This window comes from Octopus sinensis, linkage group LG2, assembly GCF_006345805.1.
Source record: "Octopus sinensis linkage group LG2, ASM634580v1, whole genome shotgun sequence".
Lineage (NCBI taxonomy): Eukaryota > Metazoa > Mollusca > Cephalopoda > Octopoda > Octopodidae > Octopus > Octopus sinensis.
The window spans coordinates 76292005-76313650 of record NC_042998.1 but is presented as its reverse complement, the minus strand read 5'-3'; the positions used below and the strand labels follow the sequence as shown (position 1 = coordinate 76313650).

General features: G+C 35.7%; 1 protein-coding gene and 1 long non-coding RNA gene across 3 annotated transcripts in view; both read right to left on the bottom strand.

Moving 5' to 3' along the window:
• LOC115232631 (probable ATP-dependent RNA helicase DHX58) overlaps positions 1 to 20435 on the bottom strand; it is a 146381-nt gene extending 125946 nt beyond the window's left edge. Inside the window, exon 1 of one of the 2 annotated variants that reach the window (XM_029802626.2) lies at positions 19860 to 20435. In XM_029802626.2, the coding sequence (XP_029658486.1) occupies positions 19860 to 19959 (100 nt within the window). In that variant the 5' untranslated portion in view covers positions 19960 to 20435. The remainder of the gene's footprint in view (positions 1 to 19859) is intronic. The other variant, XM_036514355.1, reaches the window with a different exon arrangement.
• Positions 9793 to 15240, bottom strand: LOC118768254. The gene is made up of 3 exons (XR_005004085.1): positions 15227 to 15240; positions 12559 to 12566; positions 9793 to 9954 (listed from the first exon to the last, which is right to left on the bottom strand). It is a non-coding gene; the product is annotated as an uncharacterized LOC118768254 (long non-coding RNA).
• Positions 20436 to 21646: the final 1211 nt, after the last annotated feature.

The following is a 21646-nucleotide window of genomic DNA, read 5'->3' as shown; positions in this document are numbered from 1 at the left end:
CGGTCAAGGAAAGTTCGAGGAAACCCCTTATAAAGCAAAGAGATGTGAGTCTGTGAGTCAGTCGAGGACAGAGCAAGTGAGTAACAGGTTGTTTCTGCTGTGCGAAATGAAAGGCAGTTGGCAGTTGGGATTCATCGAGTTAGCAGTGGTTGTTCTGCTGTGACGGTAACTGGAACAGGAAGATAGGCAGATGGGATTACGGCTTGAGGTGGCGACAGCGTAGGGAAAGACAGACAGATAGTATTAAACAGCCAATAGAGAGGACTACGGTGTGAGGCATTGGCTGTTGTACGGTATGTGTTGATTATTGAGTTGTGTTACTTATGTAAAAGAATTGAACAATGTGAATTGAGTAAAGGACTTGTTGATGTGTCATAGAGAACAATGTGAATTGTATTGATACGTGTTACAAAAAAAAAGAAGGAAAAAAGACAAGAAAAGAACTCTGAACTGTATCGTTAATGTGTACGTTAATTGAACTGTTGTGACTTGAACATTGTATAATGTATTGATTTGTTGTTTTCTTTAAATGCTGTTGTTTTATTGTATCAGCGTGTATTGTTGCTTTGATCTGTAACGTGAATTATTTGTCTATGAACACTGTATATTGCATCTGCATGCTGTTGATTCTGTTGCCTGTATTTACTTTGATGTACCTGATGTATCACATTGTATTTGTTGTAATATTTGTATAAACTGTAGTTAAATGTAGCCGATTGCCTCTGTGTGTCTCTCCCTGCCGCTGTTTGTTGTTGTTGTTCTCTCCGGAGGTGGTTGCCGGTCGCCGCTGCCATCCCCACCGAGTTCTCTCTGTGTGGCGAACTTTCCCGATCGATCGAGCCTGGTCAATCGTCGTCGCTCGACTTGTTAGGATCCCGGGTTCGAGTTCGAGCGACGGCAGGTCGTAACAATACCTTTTACATTGAGCATTTCCACGAGGATTGCACAGAGTAGAATGAGTAATCGTCATACCCCTATCATACAGAAATTGCTTAAGTTCTTTGGATACAAAAACATTTAGCATTATCACTATGAATAACAACAGAAAATCCGAAAAGATTAAACAAAACTTTCAAATTACTAATAACGGAATGAGCACTAGTATCAGTACATGGAAAAATAAACGTAAAACGTGAATACTCATCCACAACAGTTAAAAAATAATGCTTCTTTGACACTGAAGGTAATGGTCCTTTCAAACCAACACTCAATCTTTCAAAAGCTTGAGTAGATTTAATTACTGACGAAACAGAGGTTTTAGTAAAGCGAGGCTTCACCTCACAACATATTACACAATTGTTAGTTATATGCTTTACATCATCTACGGAGTAAGGTAAATTCTTAACTTTAATATAATGAAACAATCGTTAATCCGAAGATGACACAGCGCTGCATGAATACGATTACAGTTCATTATCAGTCGTAGCTGCGCAATAAGTACGCGATAAAGTAACAGATACAACATTAAATTTGCTTTGGCGGTAAATGATATCAAATTTATACTGGGCTAGTTCGATTCGCCAACGCATTATCTTTTCGTTTTTAGGTTTACTGCACTTTTGACAATTAAACATAAAAGCCAAGAAAGTGAGACCATTTTCTCACAGATTCTACAATCGCTGTCGCCTCTTTTTCAATACAAGAATAACGACTCTCATTTGGGTTGAGAGTTCTTGAAAAAAATGCAACTGGCTTTCCGTTTTGATGTAAAACGCAAGATATACCTACCTCCGATGCATCTGTTTCTATTGAGAAAGGAAGGCTTTCATCAACCACTTTTAAGGTAGCGTTTGCTAAATCATCTCGTAAAGTTTTTAAACTTGACAAGGCTAGTTCACTCAAAGGAAAATATTTAGTATCAACCAACGGTTTTATCTTGTCAGAGAATTTGGGAATCCATTTAGAATAATACGCAAATAGACAAACAATTCAACTCAATGCTTTGTGGGTACTAGGAATAGGTAGTTCTAGTAAGGGTTTTACCCAGTCAGGGTCAGGTTTCAAGTTACTATTTTGAATTTCATAGCCAAGCAATCGAATCTGTGTAGTGCTGTAAATGCATTTGCTTTCATTAAAAGTTAAATTACAGTCCTTAATAACTTGAAGAAAATGTTTTAAATTTCAATCATGTTCTTCCTTCGATTTACCACATACAGTTATGTTGTCGATATATGCAAAAGTAGCTCTACAATTATGGCTTTCGATTATATTATCGATCACTCTCTGGAAACAGGGCACTGCATTTGTTAGTCCGAAAGCAGTACGTTTGCTTTGATATAATTTTCACTGCATTTTGAAAGTCATATAAGGTTGATCTTCAACTGGAATCTCAACTTGATGATACGCACTTTTGAGATCTAGTGTGCTAAAATAATTAAATTGAGCTATTTTTGTGACCATGTCATGCATATTTGGCAGTGGATATCCACCTAATTGCGTAAACTTATTTACAGTCTCACTGTAATCAATACACAGTCTCTTGCGATGATTTTCTCCTGATATTACCAATACCTGGGCTCACCAGGGAGAAACACTGGGTTCAATTACCCCTTCTGCCAGATCTCGGCTTATAGTATCAGCAATAAATTTTTGATTATTGGCGGACTGTCTTCTCGATTTCGTAACTATGGGTTTACAGTCAGAGTTTAAATTTTCAAACAACCTCAGTGTAATGTCACTTTTAATGCACTTTAGAGCTCCCAAATGTAATGGGGGGGGGGGGGGCTTATCGCCGTCAAAGGTAATTTGTACATGTTGATGCTGTTTTAAGAAATTTTGTCCTAAAATTATATCTACAAGCGAATTATCAAGTACCACCAGCTTTACTTGATCGTAAATTCTTCCATGAAGTTCAATTAAACTTATGCAATAACCGTCGCTTTGGGAACGATTCCCGTTGACAGTCATGTTAATTTTATTCCTTTCAGACTTCACCACCAATTTGTTTTTCTTTGCAAAGTCTTTGCTAATATGATTCATAGTAGAGCCGGTATCAATCAAAGCAAATGCTTTCACGCCATCAACTGTTATTTTATAATTAACTTTAGTAGTAGCTCCACCTTGACATAAAGCCCTGGCGAAGTTGCCATCATCAAGAGCTGCTGATCTCTTATCAAAATTTTTACAGTTACTTGACCGGCATTCTTTAGCAAAATGACCAAAATATCCACATTTGTAAGACTTGCTCCGCCTAGCAGGACACTTAAACCTCGGATGAAATTCATTAGATCTGCAAAAGGTACAGGACTTTTGAGTTCGTTTTGTCGCTGCACAAGCTGGGTTTCCGTCAGGAATTGAGATTTTATCTTCTTCGCGTGGAATAAACGTTGACAAACAGCTTCCCTGGCTGTTTATAACAGACTGACTGCTATTATACACTTCGGAATTCCTTTGAGCAACTTCCAGCGTACGGGCTTGGTTAAATATTGCTTCTAAAGTTATCGCCGCATCTTGAATATTTTCTAAAAGTCTAAGGCGAGTTGAAGATGATGTTAATCCCGAGATAAATGCGTCACGAACAGCTTCATTTTTGCGAGTTTCAGCGTCCACGGCTCTGTACCCGCAATCTTTAGCTAGTCGTTTCAATTTCTGTAAATAGTCGTCAATTGATTGGCCTGGTTCTTGTTTGGATGTCATTAAAAGGTGTCTCGCAAAAATAATGTTCAACGGTTTCACGTACAGCCTCTGCAGAGTTTGAATTTGCTTCTGATTAATTCTCACATTCACTTATGAGTTCGTAAACGTCTTTATCTACGTGCGCTATTAAACACCTAAGTTTGCTTTCATCCGTGATAGGCGGTTCAGCAAGAAATGATTCTAAAAAAATTTTTGAAGTTCTGAACCAATATTTCCATTCTTTCGAAGCTTGACTCGAACTTGGATCAGCAGTGAACAAATTTGGTTTTATAAATTTGCTGTCCATTCTCAATCCCTATCTCTCTCTCTCTAGCTATATTTAGTCGATTAAATTGTTATAAACCCAAACTCGAATATCATAGTTTAAAAGGTTTTAATCGACTAAAAATACAGCAATATAAAATACAATACAAAGATTGCTAAAATTGTAAGCAAGACCAAATTTCAACGCAATAACATTTTTATGCAGCGAGTTGCTACGTTCTCGACTGACTAAAATCAACGCTGAACATGTCGTCTGCAAACAGAACAGAACTCTGCGCAGTCGCACTGCAGGCATATAACAGCAATCGAGACAAAATCACGTAATCAAAATTAAAATCACATTATATACATATATATATATATATATATATATATATATATATAATACAACTAGCTCAACTAGCTCTACAAAGATTTTAACGTCCCAATAAATAATAAATGAAAAATATGACGCTGATTGTCTGCTGGTATCTGTGTGTGTGTGTGTGTGTGTGCGTGCATGTTACTGTATGAGACTGTGTGTGCGCACGCATAACTATAATGAGACTGCGTGCGCGCGCGAACCAGTAGGACACTGTGTGAACGCGCGCGCGTACCAGTAGGACATTGTGTGAACGCGCGCGCGAGGGCGTAACTGTATGAGACTGCGTGTGTGCGCGCGTAACTGTGTGTATGGGTGTGTGTGTGTGTGTGTGAGAAACAATAACTGAATGTGTATGTTGGTGTCTGTACGCTTAACATACAGACTGCATGTGGAACGTCTGCTGATATGAGTATGTGTGAATTGATATATGTAAGTTTGTGTAAAAATATAAGACTATAATAAGTAGATTTATTGCTTTCAGAGTGTTTACAGTTTTACAAAATTAAATTAGAAAATTGGATAAAACAGAGGACACAATTGAAAAAATTAAAAGAAAAAAAAAAAAGAAACCCATAATTCACCACCTTAGGTTGAAAAGATGGGCCGCTGGGAAACCTCTCTAATGGCTATTGAGGAACGCCAACACGCTTGTAACGTTGCCGCGGGTTGTCTGCTGATATCTGTGCATGTGAGAGTGTTTACATATATATGCATGTGTGTATGTATAAAACGAATAGACTGTATGTGTACGTAACAACATGTTACTGTGTAGGTTCGTGTGACAATAGGAGGTTATGCAATTGTCAGCTGGTATTTGCTGGCGCGTAGCTTAGACGTTAGGGTATTCGGCTCGCGATCGAGAGCTCGAAAACCAGCGGCGTGTTGTTACACAGTACTCCTCCAGTCCACTCAGCTGGCAAAAGTGAGTTGTACTTGTAATTCACAAGAGCCAGCCTTGTGTATATATATATATTCCTTGGGTCTGGCCAGATTGGAGCAATCTCAAGATTAATCAGCCGAAATTGCGAGGATGATCCGGTTCTTGACTGAAGATAAAAGTCTTCGAATGACCCGTCCGTTTTTGTTTTTTTTGTTTTGTTTTTTGTATCGTCTATCTGAATATTTTGTTGTCCCCTTTTGTATCACCTAGTTGTCCGGATGTTTTGCGTTCTTGTCCCATTTTGTATTTTATATATATATATATATATATTATATATATATATATATATATAAAACTGTAGTTGTGTGAGTGTCTGTCTCCTACGATTTAGATTCCTAACTCCTCCCACATTTTGCGGTGCAGTTTAACCAAATTCGGGTATCTTATAGTCGTGATTAATATCGAGCCCGTCTGGCTATTAGCGCGCGTCTACGATGAGTCTACGATTTAAAAAATAATTTAACATCATTTTTTATTCCATTTTAATGCATAATTTTTCGTGTGTCGATGGCGGCGGAGTTGGCATCCATGCTCAAACACCTGCACCTGTGTTTGCTTCTCCCCCTTCTTCTCTCCCTCGTGAAGCTGTGGGGAAGGGAGTTTAAGGAAATCAACGTCGTAATGCGTTGTCAAGGAGACCAGCGTTCTTTTAGAACAACGACTTCATGGCTTGAAGACACCAAAACAGAAATGGCTAAGAAAGCCCGAATTGGCATCTATAAGGGAAGTAACTCTCTAAAAATGCTTATATAGTTATTTCCCTTACAAACCCGAGCAACGCCGGGCGATACTGCAAGTTTATATATATGAAACTGGTGTGAATGTCTGTCCCCTTCGATTTAGATTCCTAACTACTCCCACATTTTGCGGTGCAGTTTAACCAAATTCGGGTATCTTATAGTCGTGATTCATATCGAGCCCGTCTGAGTATTAGCGCGCGTCTACGATGAGTCTACGATTTTTAAAATAATTTAACATCATTTTTCATTCCATTTTAATGCATAATTTTTCGTGTGTCGATGGCGGCGGAATTGGCGTCCATGGTCACAGCTGCACCTGTTTGCTTCTCCCCCTTCCCTCCCTCGTGAAGCTGTGGGGAAGGGAGTGTAAAGAAATCAACGTCGTAAAGCGTTGTCAAGGAGACCAGCGTTCTTTTAGAACAACGACTTGAAGACACCAAAACAGAAATGGCTAAGAAAGCCCGAATTGGCATCTATAAGGGGAGTAACTCTCTAAAAATGCTTATATAGTTATTTCCCTTACAAACCCGAGCAACGCCGGGCGATACTGCTAGTATATATATATATATATATATATATATATATATATATTATATATATATATACATACACACATACACACACACAGACAGACAGACAGATAGATAGATAGATAGACAGATAGACAGATAGATAGATAGATAGATAGATAGATAGATAGATAGATAGATAGATAAAGGGGGCGAGAAGAAAAGGAGAGCGAGAGACATTTTTAAACTTTAGTAGACATATTTTTTTTTTAATTCATATGAAATATTAAATTTCTATTCGATCACCCGACCTGCTATAAATATCAATCAAATCAAATAAACCTTCACATCTTGAAAAACAACACAAAAAGCAAACAGCAGGAAAAAATAAATCGACGATCACTGATTATAACGTGTCACTGTCACAGACACTGAAATCCCAACACGAAAAACAAACTACCGGCCATATGGAGCAAATATAGATGGAGGGAGTAGTTAACTTCAAATACCATATTGTTACGAAACAGGTCGGTGTCTGTACAGAAGCACTAGTTAACTGGAGTAACAATCTCAGTGTATTTACTGTGGAGGAGATGGAATACTTGCGGGGATCGACGAACTGAAATTACTATACCACAAGTTTCTTCGTGACCTAATAGCAAAAAGGCCACTAACTAGGGGTAATTGAACGCCACAGTTATACTCTTGTACTTGTTTCGGATTGAAATAGCTCCACACCATTGCCTATTATTTATTAATACGTGGCCATTGAAAGCACTTCGTTTGATCCCAACGATACAATTTTACACACAAACATTACATATTGCGCTATGCATGAAACATTGAGTAATATTTTTTTTCTCTCTCTCTCTCATTTACAGGAATTTTGCTGGCGTCGTGATAACATATGTCGTTTATATAAAATGCAGACCTTTTTCTTTGGAGAGTTTTGCCTGCCGCGCTAGTTTCCCCACCCCTGGTTTAGACCATCCTCGGTTTGGCTGCTGTTTCTAGCTTGTCAGATTTGCCGTCGTAGTGCAAATGCGACCTATGTCGCAAATTAGGTATACGGGATCTTTTCGGTTTGAACGGCAGTTTTTAACATAATTTCTAGGTAACTAAAAAAATTTTAAACTTCGTATACTGGTAGAATGTGTTTATAAAACATCTTTTTCTCTTGGCTTTATTGAGAAAATTCTATAAATTGTAAGATATTTGTTGTTTTTTTTCTTCAATTTCTGCAATTTCAACCAATTAATGACGTCCGTTGAGGTAAAACAAAAAAAAAAAAACATTCTGTGCCGTATGAATATGTCCCTCGTTTAAGAAACAGATTGGGTTTATTTACATTTGTGAAGAAAAAAAAGATACCCTTCCCTCTAACCCTAATCCTAAAACAGATTGAAATGCAATAGGGTCATAATTATGACACCGCTAGAAAAAAACTGCCGTTCAAACCGAAAAGATCCGGTATACAAATATTGTATAAATTTTATAACTGAAAAATTTACTATATTTTGTATATACAAGTGTACCAAGCCCGCGGGGTGCAATGAAATATGCTCGTGGGCGAGAGTTTGCCCACCGCTTGTCTAAATCTTCGGTAATTTCCATCGTAATGATTTTTTTTTTTATTTACTTTTATTTTCATGTCCTGTTGAAGCTGACATTTGTTGAGAGGCCAGCGAAAAGTGAAACACGCGCGAGCGCGCACGCATACATTGACATAGTGTGTGTATGGGAGTGAATACAAATACCTAAGGCTGAACATGCCCGTGCGCGCACACACACACACACACACACACACACAAACAAACATACGTACACCCGAAACGCACACTTGCACGATGCATGTATATATGTAAGTGAACGTGAAAGATAATGGGTGTACGTGTGTGAATACAACTACATAAAGCTGGACGCGCTCGCGAGCACAAGCACTAACACACTCATTCTCTTTCATATACACGTACATACATAAATACATACATTGTTCAAGCGTGTTTTATGTGTATGTATGTACAAGTGTGCGCGCTCGCGCGTTTCCCTTTCGTCTCCCTCACCGACTTCAAAGCAAATGTCACCTTCAATAGGACAAGAAAATTAAAAGTAAATAAATAAAAATTATTTTTAGAAATTATTTTTTTTTTTTGTTCGCGAAATAAGTAGAAAAATACGGAGATTATGATTCTGAAAAAAGACAATTTTGTAAAAGTTCAATTTTTCAAAAAATAAATAAATACCCCCTTCCCTCTACCCAATGACAAGAAGTAAAATTAAAGTGTTTTTCTACTAATGTTTCATGACGAACATAACCCAACTTATTGTGGTTGAGGGTCTTTTGGAATTAAGAGAAGTATGTAAAAATTAAATTTTTTGCACACACACACACACACAACAAAATGACATTAAAAATTTTTTTTTTCTGTTTTAATTCGTATTTAGAAAGTGAATCCTCGGTTTGGCTGCTGTTTCTAGCTTGTCAGATTTCCGGTTGGGACGTACTTGAAAATTCAATATTCTGAAAACCCCCAAAACACGTTTTCATTCTTTGCTCCTCTAGCAAAGAAAAAAAGGGGAGGGGAAATTCTTCTTTCTGTCATAGGGTGGTGATTGTTTAACTTTTTTTTTTGTTTGTTTGAAAAATAAAAATTTTACAAACAATTTTTTTTTTTTTTTCAGAATCATTCTTCTACGTATTTCGCCAAAAATATTTCTAAAATAAGTGTAAAATGAAGAAATAGGGAAGGAGAATTTGAATTTAAAACGTGTTTCTAGCATGTCAGGTTTTCTGGGTACGAGTACCGTTCCTGTCAATTTGGGGCACGTGCTTTTGTTTATATTTGAAGATCGTCGCTTTCCGTAATTTTTTCTTATTTTTTTATACATGTGGGGTGGGGGGTATCTTTTCAAGTTGGCGTAAAAGCGAGCGATTGGATCGGGGAAGTTCTTCTGAAGTTGGCGTTCAGTGTGTGTGTGTGCTACAATTTTGTTCCTGCTACCAAATTTTTTCTCTGGGTTTATTTTTTTATGTCTGTTGGCGATTTAATGATCAGATTCATAGATACGTTTTTTTTTTCGTTTATATAATTTATTTTGAAATGTATTATATAAATACAGGCCCGTAATTCAATTCTTGTTAGTATGAATCAGGAAGCCCTTGGATGCAGAGACGTTTGGAAGTTAAAACCTTTCTTTTATTTTCGTTTTACACACTCACGCCTGTACACAACAAACAGACTCACAAGCACACATACACACAGCGACACAGAATTTTGCACACACAAACACACGCATATCAAGTCTTCCGATTCACGCCAACTTCAAAAGAACTCTGTCTCTTTAGCTTTCACGCCGACTTCAAAAGATCCTATTTCCCACCAACCTAATATGTAAAAAAATATTTTAAAAATTACGGAAATCAACTTTCATATTCACAAATGTAAATAAACCTCACGTGGTTTGTAACTAGCAGTCGTGTGTTCTTGTAACGAAAGATCGCTGGTTTTCTGTTTACATACATTTTGCATCTATGCATGCGTAAAACAGTAAAGAAAACACTTTAATTTCACTTTTGTCATAGGGCAGAGGGGAGGAGGTGTTTATTTTTATTTTTATTTTTTTTTTTTTTGAAAAATTGAAATTTTACAAATTTTTTTTTTTCAGAATCATGTAATCTCCGTATTTTTCTACGTATTTCGCGAAAAATTTTCTTTAAAAAATGAAAATTTAAGAAATTGGAGGGTGGTTAAATTTTGAAATGCGGATTTCTTTGCAGATTCGGAATCTCCGCGCACACTATATCGAGGGCGGAGATTTCTGCATTTCAAAATTTAAATCCCCCCCTCCTCACACCCCGCCAATTTCTTACATTTTCACTTAAAAAATTTTTTTTTTCGCGAAACACGTAGAAAAATAGGGAGATTATGATTCTGAAAAAAAAAAATTTGTAAAATAAATAAATAAACACCCCTCCCCACCGCTCTATTTAAAGTATTTTTTCTACTAATGTTTCACGCATGCATAGAAATTATAAAATAGCAGACGCAAAAAGTATCTAAAGAGAAAATCTGGACAAGACTTCCTTTTGTATCCCCCCAAAAATACCCCTTTTTTTATTTTTATTTTTTTCGGCTATGGAGAATAATCTGCAAAAACAAAATTGGCAAAAATCGGCAATTTTAAATTACCCCTTTCTTCCCACCCCGCTAAATTCTTCATTTTTAACTTTTTTCAGAATTTTTTTTTTTTTTAAATATGCGGAAAAATCTCCGTATTTCTCTACGTATTTCGCGAAATACGAAGAGAAATACGGAGATTATGATTCTTAAGAAAAAACTGTTCGTAAAATTTCAGTTTTTAAAATAAATAAACACTTCTCCCCTCCATCCTATGACAGAAAGTGAAATACAGCCTCGTGTTTTGGGGATTTTCAAAATCTTGAATTTTTAAGTACGCCCCAACCGTAAATCTGACAAACCAGAAACAGCCAAATCGAGGATCAACTTTCTAAATATGAATTACCAAAAAAGGAAAAAAAAAAAACAAGAAGAAAAGTTTGTGACAAAAGTGAAAGCCAACAAGAAGGCTAATTGAGAAAAAAATGAAACCGAAACAAAAATTTACGCCCATAATAGATATGACGAAATTGTTTCTTTTACGAAAGTGAAACTGATGTAAACTCGAAGGTCGAATCTGCTTTTATTTTTCACCCCACTTCTGCGGCTGCTGTTGGAGAAAGGAATTTGGCTAAATTTCGATCACCACAATTTTCTGTTAGTAAACATTTTTCTCAACTCAAACACGCAAGACTCGATAATGGAAAATTTTGGAATTAAGGGAGTGCGATAAAATATTTAAGAAATGATTGGGGGGGGGGTAATCATATTAATTCCTTTGTGAAAGCCAAAAAATGTTTAAAAAGTCGAAAAACAATGGAAAGTTTTAGAATTAGTGGGGTAAAGGAGAAATAGTAAAAAAATGTTTTTGCTTGGATAATCGTATTAATTCCATTATGCAGAAAACAGAATAGAAAAAAAAATTGAGTAAATTCTTAAACAAAAAAGTTATGAAGAGTTTTAATGCGTGCTTCGATCAGAATTCCACCAAAAGATCATTTCAATTGATTGATTTCTCTTCCAAAGAGAGAGTGGCATTATCGGCGATGTTTCGCTTGTCGTAGCACAGGTTTCCGTCGATTTCCTCCGTCGATTTCCGTAAAAAATGTAAACACTGAATCGGCCATACATACATACATACATACATACATACATACATACACACACACATACATGCAGACATACATATACACATACACCGAGTAAAAAATTACACTGAATCGGCCATACATACATACATATATACACACATACACACACACACATACATGCAGACATACATATACACATACACCGATTAAAAAATTTCAGTTATCTCTCTCTTTCACACATTACTCTCTCTGTCTCTTCGCACACACTAACAGAAGCACTTCACTTACACAACATACTGTCTGTCTCCCACACCCCATCAAACACACACACGGGGACTTCAAAGAGAAATTTCCTCGTCATAAAATCGCTTCCTCTTAGTCTCTTTCGCTCTCATTACTTATGTAAAAAAATAAAAGTTTTTTACGGAAATCGACGGGAACGTGTGCTACGACAAGCGAAACATCGCCCTAACTTGATCTATCTGTGACTAAACCTCGATTTAATTTCATTTTAGACACACTTTGTTATCTCTTATTATAAAAGGCAGATTTTATCTGCCTCCCTTTGTCTCTTATAGAAATCTACAATATAGGATTTCTTCAATTACAATTTACCTAGCATTTTTAAGAGTAGAATACATCGGGTCGTGCCAGGTAGTTTTTCAAATTTCACCCCCAATTAAGCAAAATTTCGAGAAAACTCACATTGTGGTGTGTAAGTGAAGTGCTTTTCTTAGTGTGGGCTACAGCACACACACACACACACACACAAACGGAGCGAACTGCTTCACTCATGCTATCACCCTAATTTCTCCTCCTTTCTCTTTGCAAGTGTGCAACGATTAAAGTGAAAGTATTTATATAAAACGGATGAACTGCTTCACTCATGCTATCACCATAATTTCTCATACTTTCTCTTTGCAAGTGTACCTTAAACCACTACTCAAAAAAAAAAAACACAGCAAACAGAAACAAATAAATACATAACGATTTACTCCTCACACAATTTCTTCAATTAGAGTTTACCTATGATTTTTCAAAGTACTTCCATTCGGTCATGGCATACAAAATTTCTTTCAATTTCACCCCCATTTCAGAAAAAATTCGAGAAAACTAAATATTTTACCATTTCACTCTTTCACTCTGCATATTACTCCCACTTCCTCTTTACACACATAGACACGCAAATATATAAATAAAATTGTAAGCTAACGTGTGTGTGAGTGTGCGTGAGTGTGAGGGTGCGTGTGTGTGTGTGTGTGTGTGTGTGTGTGCGTGTGCGTGTGTGTGAGTGTGTGACAGGGATGAGCCAGTCAGACTGGTCATCCTTTTTGCTAGAAGATCACCTATGGTCTTATATGCTACACCACTGGTTTTCAGTTCATATTAATCAAATTAATATTCACAACAAGAAGGACTATTCATTATAATACATCAGTTCCACACATTTACCCTGGTTCCATTTCGGACAACTGCACAAACATTTGCCATTTCACACATGTATGTAAACAAATTCCTTTCTTAAAAATTTCAATTCATTTTCTTTTTCAATTCATACAAAGTTTTTTAGGACGAATATAAGATCTAAAGTATATCCAAGTAGCAGAAAGATCGCCCAAAAGTGTATATAGATATTTAAATGTATTTATATATTCATCTATACACAGATGTATGTATAATGTGTGTATATATTTCCATAAACGTAACCATTCACTCCGCACAAAGTTTTTTAGGACGAATATAAGATCTAAAGTTATCTCTAAGTAGCACAAAGATCGCCCAAAAGTGTATATAGATATATAAATGTAGTTATATATTCATCTATGCACACATGTATGTATAACGTGTGTGTATATATTTCCATAGAGGTAACCATTCACTCCATACAAAGTTTTTTAGGACGAAAATAAGATCTAAAGTTATCTCTAAGAAACAGAAAGATCGCCCAAAAGTGCATATAGATATTTAAATGTATTTATATATTCATCTATACACACATGTATATATAATGTGCGTGTATATATTTCCATAGAGGTAACCATTCACTCCATACAAAGTTTTTTAGGACGAAAATATTTATATATAAAAGAAAGGTTGTGTGTCTGTCTACTCCGATTTAGATTCCTAACTACTCCCACATTTTGCGATGCAGTTTAACCAAAACCGGGTATCTTATAATCGTGATTCATATCGAGCCCTTCTGGGTATTAGCGCGCGTCTACGATGAGTCTACGATTTTACAAATAATTTACCATCATTTTTTTCCATTTTAATGCATATTTTTTTAATAAAGGGAAGTAACTCTCAAACTTCACACCAATATGCGTGCTCATATGCGACGTAATATCACATCAGCAGCATTTCCTCACACCCTCCTTGCACTTGGCGAAGGCAAAATACCAGGGGATGAAAATGGTAATATTGCCATCGATTCCATTTGTACCATTGTTAAGACGCCTTCTGATCTCAGAGATGCAGTGTTCCCAGATCTACAAGCTAATTATCAGAATATGGATTGGATTGGCAAAAAGGCTATACTGACCCCGAGGAATAAAACTGTTCACCATATTAATGATGAAATGCTAAAACTCATTCCTGGGGAAGTCTATGTATATCAGTCTATCGATACAACTCCTGACTCAGAGGACGTCATCAACTATCCAATAGAGGTACTCAAGACAGTATGTTGTGTAAGTGAAGTGCTTCTGTTAGTGTGTGCGAAGAGACAGAGAGAGTAATGTGTGAAAGAGAGAGATAACTGATTTTTTTTACTCGGTGTATGTGTATATGTATGTATGCATGTATGTGTGTGTGTGTGTGTATGTATCTATGTATGTGTGTGTGTTTATGTATGTATGTATGTATGTATGGCCGGCATAGACTTTTCACACAGAACATTACCAATCGGATTTTGTCACTTTTCCTTACACATTTTGTACTGTTCGTTCCTTTTGCTGCACAACACAATGTTTACACATGCATATATATGCATGCTTGCACCCAGTTTCTGTGCACCTCTATAGACTTAACTTTTTTTTTCCTTTGAATGCAACTCTTTTCTCATGAGAAGAATATCTCCTCATTTTATAACTCTCCCATCTTTTTCTTACCATTTCACCATCGTCACATCAACAGAGACATTAAGGCTGCACAGTAGCAGTCGACAAGGCATGTATAACGATTAAATAAAAAAAATTTTGTCTATATCTTCGATCACTGTCATTATTCCATTGAGTCAACCTCATTATTTTCTACATAGCAGACTGTTACATAAACAGGCGCCGCAAGGTAATCTTTCGTTTTAATTCGAAATAATGTAAACACTGAATCGGCCATACATACATACATACACACACACACACACGTACTTACACACACACACATACATGCAGACATACATATTCACATACACCGAGTAAAAAATTACGATGAATCGGCCATACATACATACATACATAAACACACACACATACATAGATACATACACACACACACACACATACATGCATACATACATATACACATACACCGAGTAAAAAAATCAGTTATCTCTCTCTTTCACACATTACTCTCTCTGTCTCTTCGCACACACTAACAGAAGCACTTCACTTACACAACATACTGTCTGTCTCCCACACCCCATCAAACGCACACAGGCCGATTTCAAAGTGAAACCTTCTCGTCGTAAAATCGCTTCCTCTTAGTCTCTTTCGCTCTCATTACTTATGTAAAAAAATAAAAGTTTTTTACGGAAATCGACGGAAATCTGTGCTACTACAACCGAAACTATGCCGCAAAAATTATTTTTACATCAATCATTCATCACACTGAATATGAAATCAATTCGAACATAAGTGATGCTGGTAGCCAAACCGAATAGTAAGTGTTCGGCAATTTCCGGGAAAAAATTTTTATTTCTTTAATTTTTCTTTTTCTTTTTTTTCTTCTTTTTTTCACAAGCTGGTAATGCCGAAACTGTTTCATGTACACATAAGATAGCTGAACACTCGCGCACACGCAACATTTTTCAATAAAAGGTTAGGGTTTTTTTTTTTTTCCAGAAATTACCGAACACAGAATAAAAAGAGCTGATTTTCATTTGACACTCTCGATACCAATAACGAAGGATCGCCCAATTCTGATATAACTCTAATCTACAACAACTAAAAAGTATCTATTTGTAAAAGTGAAACCAAAACGAAAAATTTACGCCCATAATAGATATGACGAAATTGTTTCGCTTTTGCCAAAGTGAAACTGATGTCTTCTTTTTTTCATCTCACTTCTAGAGAAAGAGATTTTACAAAATTCATATTTTGAGAAAAACAAATGCGTAATTGTAATCTCCTACGTTTAAAACAGATCCATATTCGCAGAAAACAGATTTTAGCGAACTACAGGCAATTATTTCGATAGCCGTACGTGGAAAGTGAAAGTCTATCTTCAGGAATTTCCGTGAAAAATGTTAATTTAATTCTCTGAATCGCTTGTATTAATGTACATTGTGTGTGTGTGTATGTGTGTATTTATAAAATCTGTGCACACGATCAAACCCCTCTGTGTTTTACTGTTTTATTGCCTTCTGTAGTTTTTAATTTAGGCTTTTTGTGGCACATCGGACAAAATGCTTTGCGACATTTATTCCGGCTCTTTACGTTCTGAGTTCAAATTCCGCTGAGGTCTACTTTGCCTTTTATCCTTTCGGGGTCTAGGAAATAAGTACTAGTTGAGCACTGGGGTGGATGTAATTGACTAACCCCTCCCTTAAATTTTGTCTTGCGCCTAGAGTAGAAGGGATTAGGTACTTGTATCGCAGAGTGCGATACAAGTACCAAGGGGATTATTATTATTAAAACAAGTTTGTTTTCATCTATCCAGAGTAGTTAAAATAAAGTACTAGTATTTTGACCATCACACCCAGCTCATGAGGCAGGTTCAACAGTAAAAATTAAACGAAAAGGGGAACGAGGAAATGTTTGCAAAAAAAGAAATTAATTTTTTGAACTAAAAACTGTTTCGCAGAAACACCCACTTAATTCCTTTCATTTTCTTTCTCCGTGAGGTAGTAATAGCTATTCCGAAAATCCGCTGACCAAAGTAAAAATAGTAAAAATTCAACACATCTTATTTTAATTATTGTACTTTTTAAATATTTTTATTCTTCGTCTCGTTTTATTAAATCTTCAATCCGTCTATTGTATAACATCATTGCTCCTCCTCACATCTTTATACAACTTAGTCGGGCATAGTTTCGGTTGTAGTACTGTCTGTCTCCCACACCCCACCAAACACACACAGGCCGACTTCAAAGAGAAACCTCGTCATAAAATCGCTTCCTCTTAGTCTCTTTCGCTCTCATTACTTATGTAAAAAAAAAAGTTTTTTACGGAAATCGACGGAAATCTGTGCTACTACAACCGAAACTATGCCGCAAAAATTATTTTTACATCAATCATTCATCACACTGAATATGAAATCAATTCGAACATAAGTGATGCTGGTAGCCAAACCGAATAGTAAGTGTTCGGCAATTTCCGGGAAAAAATTTTTATTTCTTTAATTTTTCTTTTTCTTTTTTTTCTTCTTTTTTTCACAAGCTGGTAATGCCGAAACTGTTTCATGTACACATAAGATAGCTGAACACTCGCGCACACGCAACATTTTTCAATAAAAGGTTAGGGTTTTTTTTTTTTTCCAGAAATTACCGAACACAGAATAAAAAGAGCTGATTTTCATTTGACACTCTCGATACCAATAACGAAGGATCGCCCAATTCTGATATAACTCTAATCTACAACAACTAAAAAGTATCTATTTGTAAAAGTGAAACCAAAACGAAAAATTTACGCCCATAATAGATATGACGAAATTGTTTCGCTTTTGCCAAAGTGAAACTGATGTCTTCTTTTTTTCATCTCACTTCTAGAGAAAGAGATTTTACAAAATTCATATTTTGAGAAAAACAAATGCGTAATTGTAATCTCCTACGTTTAAAACAGATCCATATTCGCAGAAAACAGATTTTAGCGAACTACAGGCAATTATTTCGATAGCCGTACGTGGAAAGTGAAAGTCTATCTTCAGGAATTTCCGTGAAAAATGTTAATTTAATTCTCTGAATCGCTTGTATTAATGTACATTGTGTGTGTGTGTATGTGTGTATTTATAAAATCTGTGCACACGATCAAACCCCTCTGTGTTTTACTGTTTTATTGCCTTCTGTAGTTTTTAATTTAGGCTTTTTGTGGCACATCGGACAAAATGCTTTGCGACATTTATTCCGGCTCTTTACGTTCTGAGTTCAAATTCCGCTGAGGTCTACTTTGCCTTTTATCCTTTCGGGGTCTAGGAAATAAGTACTAGTTGAGCACTGGGGTGGATGTAATTGACTAACCCCTCCCTTAAATTTTGTCTTGCGCCTAGAGTAGAAGGGATTAGGTACTTGTATCGCAGAGTGCGATACAAGTACCAAGGGGATTATTATTATTAAAACAAGTTTGTTTTCATCTATCCAGAGTAGTTAAAATAAAGTACTAGTATTTTGACCATCACACCCAGCTCATGAGGCAGGTTCAACAGTAAAAATTAAACGAAAAGGGGAACGAGGAAATGTTTGCAAAAAAAGAAATTAATTTTTTGAACTAAAAACTGTTTCGCAGAAACACCCACTTAATTCCTTTCATTTTCTTTCTCCGTGAGGTAGTAATAGCTATTCCGAAAATCCGCTGACCAAAGTAAAAATAGTAAAAATTCAACACATCTTATTTTAATTATTGTACTTTTTAAATATTTTTATTCTTCGTCTCGTTTTATTAAATCTTCAATCCGTCTATTGTATAACATCATTGCTCCTCCTCACATCTTTATACAACTTAGTCGGGCATAGTTTCGGTTGTAGTACTGTCTGTCTCCCACACCCCACCAAACACACACAGGCCGACTTCAAAGAGAAACCTCGTCATAAAATCGCTTCCTCTTAGTCTCTTTCGCTCTCATTACTTATGTAAAAAAAAAAGTTTTTTACGGAAATCGACGGAAATCTGAGCTACGACATGCGAAACTCTTCGCCCTTAGTCGAACTCTACATGTATTGTAAATCCCCATCTTTAAATACTTTTCATGGTGTGTCGATTAAGATTACAGGGTTTCCCCATACTAAGCCAGTGTAGGTGAGGGTTTTTGTTTTGTTTGTTTTTTACGTAAGAAACATTTTAAAAGATTTTTCCGAAACTTATGCTTAATAAAAAGTTGTATCCCGCCCCTTCACCATCCTACTTCGAACCGATTTTGGCCAATTTTTTGCCCTTAAAACCATGGGAGGAGCCCTTTTCGGTTAAAAAAAATTGTAAATATTTTCAAAGGAAAAAGTGTGTAATCTAAGGGAGATTTGGCTGTTGTTTCTTGCATATCCCAAGACAAACCTCGTTTCTATCTCAATCGCATGTATCCGATGTTTTGCGATATTTTTTCTTCCCATAAAAACATTTATGCTATAAAAACAGATTTGAAATTTTGATTTTTTTTTTTTTCAACTCCACTCCCCTCCTCCGTTAAAAGGAGTGCCTGAGGTCATTGCTGGTATTTATCCCAAAACTTTTTTTTTTTTTTTTAATGTAAAAAGTAATTCATTTTAATAGCATACTTTTCTTACACACACACGCACACGGCCTCACTTCACTGAGGTGCGGGTAAAAGTTTGAACTACCATCTCGGAAAAATTATTTCTCATAAATCCCTATATACTCTAAATCTAAAGCATCTAAGCGGTATTTGTTCAAAATTTCGTTAAAAAGTATTCATTTTTCTGGAAATTATGAGGCAACAAAGTCGGGTTGGGGTAAAGATCTGTAGTTATGCCAAAATATCTTTACGTAATGAATAGTAAAATAGTATTTTCTCATATTAATCTATTACGTATTTTGAGTTCTACTGATTACACAAATCATGAGAAAAATAACAAAACTAAGCACATACAATATGTAAACCAACACAACCAAGCTATACAAAATATACACGAAGTACAGTTCAGCAAACAAGGAAAAGTAAATGATTTTACTCTGTTCTATTCATTTTAAATGTTACTAAGCAGGAAGTTGACAGACGAACATAAGCGAAAATCCGATGTGTCAAACGTATTAAACAAGAAATAATATCAACAGAATTAATGGCAAATAAAATGGTAAAATAATCAACTTACATCTCATAAAAGGCATGTATGGTAGTAGATGTGTAGCCTCTATGTATCCAACACACAGAGGATTTATTGAGTTAAACAGTTTTTCAAACCTCTCTGCCATTGTTTTAAGGTTCTTTTATTTCACACCCGTTTTTATATCTTTTGTTTTTCTGCTTTTATTCTTTCTTTTCTCCTCGGAAATTATTGGGGACTAATGTATCCTATGTGATGTAAATGAGTGTTTGTCAAAATAATCGTATCGTATTAGAAGCACAACATGTAATAAGCTCAATTGTGGGAAGTAGACAAATGTAAGCACTTCCACAGAAACAGAAACTAAATGTGTCAACAAATTATTGGTCGGTTTAAAATGAAACTGAAAATTCCCCGAAGGTTATAAAGAAATTTATATCAAACATTCGAGAAGCTTCGTTATATAAAAATAATTTAATAATGACAAAGCAGCGAAGTTTCTTTTCTTAGTAAGAGGAAAATTCCAAAATATGATTAGAAATTGAAATGAAATACCTACGAAATAGAGCAGTCAACATCTATAGGTTGTCTTGCCGTATTTACTAGCGTACAATGCTATCGCGAAAAAGTGATTACTACCCACTTTTGTACCTAAAAATCAACAATATATTTTATCTTACTTTTTATTTCACACTCAACTATAAATGCTACGCCCAACTCAGTTTTGATCGATGTTTTGTATTTAATTATGCACGAATAAATACATGAGGTGGATGGAAAAAGTCAAAATTATGACACTTATTATTTGAATACCATAAATTATAGTTGAGGTAAGGAAGGATCTTTTCCTTTTGAACGGCAGTTTTCAACACACTTTCTAGTTAACTAAACACTTTTAAACTTCGTATACTGGTAGAATGTGTCAAAATAAAACATTTTTTTCTCTTGGTTTTCTTGAGAAAATTGTAATTTGTAAGTTTAACGTAGTTTAATTTTTCGAATGTTATCCAATCCTATGGCCTCTATTGAGCTATAAACTTACAAATTACAATTTTCTCAAGAAAGCCAAGAGAAAAAAAAACGTTTTATTTTGACACATTCTTCCAGTATCCGAAGTTTAAAAGTGTTTAGTTAACTAGAAATTGTGTTGAAAACTGCCGTTCAAAAGGAAAAGATCCTGAGGTAATTACATAATATTTTAAATAGTACATTAATTCAAAACATGTTCTACACGTCCTGTACATGAAGCATATACTGGATTCAATATTTGTTGTCCTGTGTTGATATAACGGGGTCACTTTAATGGCTTCTGATTTAGGCACAGCTTTGAGGGGAGAGATTTAGTCGATAAAGATAAAAAATTAAATTAACCATGTCAGCATTTGAAACCAGAGCGTTAAAAAATCCCGCAAGGCCTTTTGTCCAACGCTCTAACTTTTCTGCCAATCCACCGTTCTAAACTGTTAGGTTAACATATTATGTGTGTGTAATTGCCTTAATATCGATAAGTCCGAAGAATTGGGGGGCTACAGACACTCATATATTGGTTAATTATAATTAATAAAATGCAATATTCTCATGTCAGCCACTTTACCAGTCAGTTTCATACCAAGATATTAAGGTAATTCTAGCAATCATCAGAAAAGGTTTAAAGGAATACTATGATGTGGGTTCTTTGCTACTGGAGACCTAAAAGAGTCACATCCAGCAAGAAGGTTATATGTGTAGTGAATCTTGCAAGCATGAAGTGGATTTGATCCACTATAGCCAAATCTAAATTAACACGGCAACAGAACTTTTCCCATAGTGGAACAATGGTTTTTCTGTGGCAGCAG